Source organism: Sabethes cyaneus, chromosome 2, assembly GCF_943734655.1.
Source record: "Sabethes cyaneus chromosome 2, idSabCyanKW18_F2, whole genome shotgun sequence".
Lineage (NCBI taxonomy): Eukaryota > Metazoa > Arthropoda > Insecta > Diptera > Culicidae > Sabethes > Sabethes cyaneus.
The window spans coordinates 53937509-53942401 of record NC_071354.1 but is presented as its reverse complement, the minus strand read 5'-3'; the positions used below and the strand labels follow the sequence as shown (position 1 = coordinate 53942401).

Genomic DNA, 4893 nt, shown 5'->3' with positions numbered 1-4893 from the left:
TGCAGATTGTGTAAAACAGACCGAATAAGAGTCTCTCTCTCTCTCTGTGCTAAGCCAACTGAGAAAATAAGTCTCTCCCGGTGTGCTCACACCCCGAAGCCGCGCCCTCCGAAAATCCTGCGCCGAACTGCATGATTAGGTAGCCGGAAACCACACGGCGAGTGTTCCACCTTCTCTGTCTGCATACGACAACCAAAGTTGCGTACCACCAGGTGCGCAACTTTGGCTACCGTACCCCAGCCGGCACCTCGTGGAGGTAGAGATAGGAGTTAGAAAACAGAGGTGATATATTTGCACATGTTCACTCATTTGCCAGCCTAAAAGTTCAGTAGCTATTCTACGTAGGTAAGCGAAGATAAGACTTTCCTTCAAAAAATTGTTCAATATTATAAAAAATATTACTCCAAATTTATAAAAAAAATCTTTCGAAATAGTATTCGTGCCTAAATATCTTTGCCGTAAATTTATTTCAATGATGCCTAATTTTTTTATAAAGCACTTTTTACAAAACTATGATTCTTTAAAATAATTCATTTTGAGTAAATCGAATGTATTCCTTTATCCGTTTTTATCGTAACATTTTTATAATTCCGGTTCACTTTTTCAACTTTGTTAATTTACTCGTAATGGAAGTGACTGTTTGAAGGACTTGAAGATTAATACAAAAGTTCCAGAGTAAAGAACTCTGATATCGATACGTTCTCATGTAAAACGAGTGGTCCATTACAATAAATGCTAGGTATGCAAATTGTATTGCATGTATTTAAATTTTATTGGCGGTATAGTAAAGGTAGATTTAAAAACTTATCTCACACTATGAAGATGTAATTCTGAGATTCACCGCGCTACGTTTGCCACATGGTTTATGATAGAAATTGTCGTTAAATACATAATTGACAGTTTATTGCCAGTGTTGCTCACGGTATCGCGTTCCTACTTTGTTTGCTATATTTTTAGAACGTTGCTTGATCTAAGCTAGCTTAAGAGCACTTTCCTAACCATGGTCAGAAGCAACCGATATCAACGGATTGAGCTATCTGCACAACACCCAGGAAGCAAAGAATGTCATGCGTAGACACACAGATTTGCTCGAGATAATCGAAAACATTCGCATGGCGTGCAATATACGTATATGTAAAATGGATGAAAATTTATCAGTGTTGTGGCCCAGCGGCATGAATTAATTGAATAATTATTTTTATCACTTACTAAAACACACTTGTACGCCGAAGGATGGTTATTATATTGGATCAAAAAATCGAGTATGAATAGAGAAGGGCGAAGAGAATTTCTAGCGACGATATTTTTTGCTGTTGCGCTCTATTACTTGAGCATGTCTACACAACGAAATTCAAAACAAAAAGGCATAAAAATTGTTGAAATCGTATAAACGACGCAGAATCCTACATCTAACCGGTGATGGGCCAAGGGAGACCGTTTGGGTCGTCGAAATAGATAATGATTATTACGCTAGGCAGGCGAAAAACAGTCTTTCTCTAGCCGCGGCGGCTTCTAGGTGCACTTTTCGTTTTTCCGACCACAGCACGGTGAGCAGTGAGAAGTAGGCAAAATGTGTGACGACGATGCAGCTGCACTTGTTGTTGATAACGGTTCCGGGATGGTAAAAGCCGGATTCGCCGGTGATGACGCCCCGCGAGCTGTTTTCCCCTCGATAGTTGGGCGTCCTCGGCATCAGGGTGTGATGGTCGGTATGGGGCAGAAGGATTCGTATGTTGGTGATGAAGCGCAATCCAAGAGAGGTATTCTCACTTTGAAATATCCAATTGAACATGGCATCATTACCAATTGGGATGATATGGAAAAAATCTGGCACCATACTTTCTATAATGAGCTACGTGTGGCCCCAGAGGAACACCCAGTGCTACTGACCGAAGCTCCCCTAAACCCCAAAGCAAATCGAGAAAAGATGGCGCAAATTATGTTTGAAACATTCAACTCCCCAGCTATGTACGTTGCCATTCAGGCTGTCCTCTCACTGTATGCTTCGGGACGTACGACTGGCATTGTGTCGGATTCAGGAGATGGTGTTTCTCATTCTGTTCCCATCTTTGAGGGTTATGCTCTGTCACATGCAATTCTCCGACTGGACTTAGCCGGTCGTGATTTAACCGATTATCTTATGAAAATTATGACGGAGCGTGGCTACGCGTTTACCACAACTGCTGAGCGCGAAATCGTGCGTGACATTAAGGAAAAACTGTGTTATGTTGCTTTGGATTATCAGCATGAGGTAGCCACTGCTGCCACGTCTTCTGCCTTGGATAAATCCTACGAATTGCCCGACGGTCAGGTTATTACCATCGGTGCCGAGCGTTTCCGATGCCCTGAGGCACTTTTCCAACCTTCATTCTTGGGTATGGAAATTTGCGGCGTTCACGAAACAGTATACAATGGCATCATGCGTTGTGATGTGGATATTCGTAAGGACCTGTACGCTAACATTGTGCTCTCGGGTGGATCGACCATGTATCCGGGTATGAATGGATATTTTGGCGTGCCAGTTTTGGTAGGTTATATAATATGATCCTTCATTTCAGGTATTGCCGATCGGATGCAAAAGGAAATCACTGCCCTGGCACCATCCACCATCAAAATCAAGATCATTGCCCCACCAGAGCGTAAATATTCCGTTTGGATTGGTGGTTCCATCTTGGCCTCCTTGTCCACCTTCCAGTCGATGTGGATTTCCAAGCAGGAATATGACGAGTCCGGTCCTACCATTGTTCATCGCAAGTGCTTCTAGTTTACAATCTGTAACACAAATTGAAATCAGGTGTTTTTACATTCGTAGAATGATGAAATTTTTCATTTGACATTACTCATATTATTGTATATTTAGAAATAAAATATTAATCAAACTTGTTGAATGCTATACTTATTTTTTGGTTTTTTAAGTAATCCCTCAGCATGAAATAGACAAAAATGAACTAATTTCCTTTTGTTATAGCCCATTTATCGATAATTATACGATTCACGATTTAGCATTATATGCCAGAGAACTAACGTGATAAATTCAGACAACCATACAGGATCATCGACAATGCAGATTTAATAATCATGCAAATGCAGTGTGCCTAGTCAGGGTTGCCCGTGCTATTGTTGTTGGCAGCATCGCATTAGGACTGCTGCCCTCCAATCGGCGGGTGTCATTGTCAATCAGCCTATAAAGCGATCATTTACACAACGGCAGGTGCCGGGTGTTGTCGTGCGCCACATTATAGCTACCGTAACCGATTCGATTTGCATTCCGACGATGCGTGAGCTGTTTTCGGTCACATAATTATCATCAGCCTCGGACGAGGTATTTTGTAATGGGCCATACAGCACGGCGACAATGGCAGCTCGGTAGTATCGGAATTGATGGACACGTTCCGTTGGTTGGCGTCACATAGATCAGCTCGGTGGGTGGTGGTGTGATTCCTGCTGGGAGATGGGGGCTCTACTATTAAACATCCGCGCCCGTTATTATGTTAGAGTATGGTTTCAAACTTCATAATGCGCGACCGATAATGATTGGCTTGATATGATTGTTCAGATAAATAGATAACTAGGTAAACTCTTTGAGTAGTGTAAGGAAATTTAATGGATAGGATTATATTTGCTACTTGGTAGGTATGGAATTTCAACTGCTCTTAGAAAACATTGATATGTTGTTCCGGATTAGCTTAGAACACTTAGCTAGTATTTAATAAGTATATTCATGTAAAAAATTTACTTTAAAAATAGTATTAGTAAAGGATGTCCACGATAGAATTGCAATACACAAAATACACAGTGTATTTGAGGGGTTAAGATCTTTCGGCATCGACATTATTTATCTTATACCAGCCCAGCACGTCTTTTGCATAATATCATGAAACCAAATCCAGCCTGAAGATCGTAGGACAGTTGTGATACTTCACAAGAGGATGAAGTTGCTTTTGGAGACATTCTTTCAAATACACCTGTCCATTCATAGCATCTGTGGTCACGGAAGATGTACTCCACTTTCCGCATGAACACTTACTTACTTGAACTTACTTGTCAAATCAAGAAATTCTTGGAAAATCTCGACATCTTCGGTTTTCGGAGATTCTCTGAAGCATTAAACTTATCCCTGGCAGTGAAATACTAGTTCCCCGGAATCTGGTGGAGGTCCGCTTTCACGTAGGTTTCGTTGTCCATAGCGCAACCGTGTGGTTTCGTTAGCTTTTGATCGTATAACTTCCGGGCTTTTCACGTCCGTATTCTGTTTTTCGCCGCGGTTTGGGGCTTACTGAATCTTCAACGCACGATATCCAGTTGGAGTTTTGGCATTCTGTATGAAACTTCGAACGGAGGAGGTTGATTTCCGGTCAAACGCTTCTATCATGCTTGTTACTTATACGAATGGTTTTTTTCTTCGCAGCTTAGCTTCTTAGAACCGTTTTATGACACGAGAAACTGTAGAATTCGGGACTTACTAGTCCGGTATTTATACTTTTCTTAAGGAAGGTAAACGTATATTAACCTTCCTTGTTTATGTCTTTTGAATAAACTATTCTCGATCGACTGTATCGTATGCTGCTTTGAAAGCAATAAAAATGTGGTGGGTAGGCACGCCGTATTCCAGAACATTTCTGTAAAATCTGTCGCATGTTGATAATTTAGTTTGCAGTGGCGCGAGTGAATCCCATGAAATCCGCTTGGTAATTCTCTACGATACTATGTAATAATGGTGACATCCGGCGTAACAGGATCTGAAAAAATACTTTGTGGGCGCCGTTTCTCAGCGTTGTGTCGTGATAGTTACTGCAGCGGAGCAGGTCACAGTGTTTGGGGATGGGGCAAACGACTACTTCTCTCCGCTAGTTTCTAACCTTCCCAAATCTTGGTTATAAACCAGTGTAGAGC

General features: G+C 41.5%; 1 protein-coding gene across 1 annotated transcript; it reads left to right on the top strand.

The window, feature by feature from the left end:
• Nucleotides 1-1570: 1570 nt before the first annotated feature.
• Nucleotides 1571-2764, top strand: LOC128738399 (actin, muscle-like). The gene is made up of 2 exons (XM_053833495.1): nucleotides 1571-2495; nucleotides 2559-2764. Exons 1-2 carry the CDS (start codon nucleotides 1571-1573, stop codon nucleotides 2762-2764), a joined length of 1131 nt encoding a protein of 376 aa, XP_053689470.1.
• Nucleotides 2765-4893: the final 2129 nt, after the last annotated feature.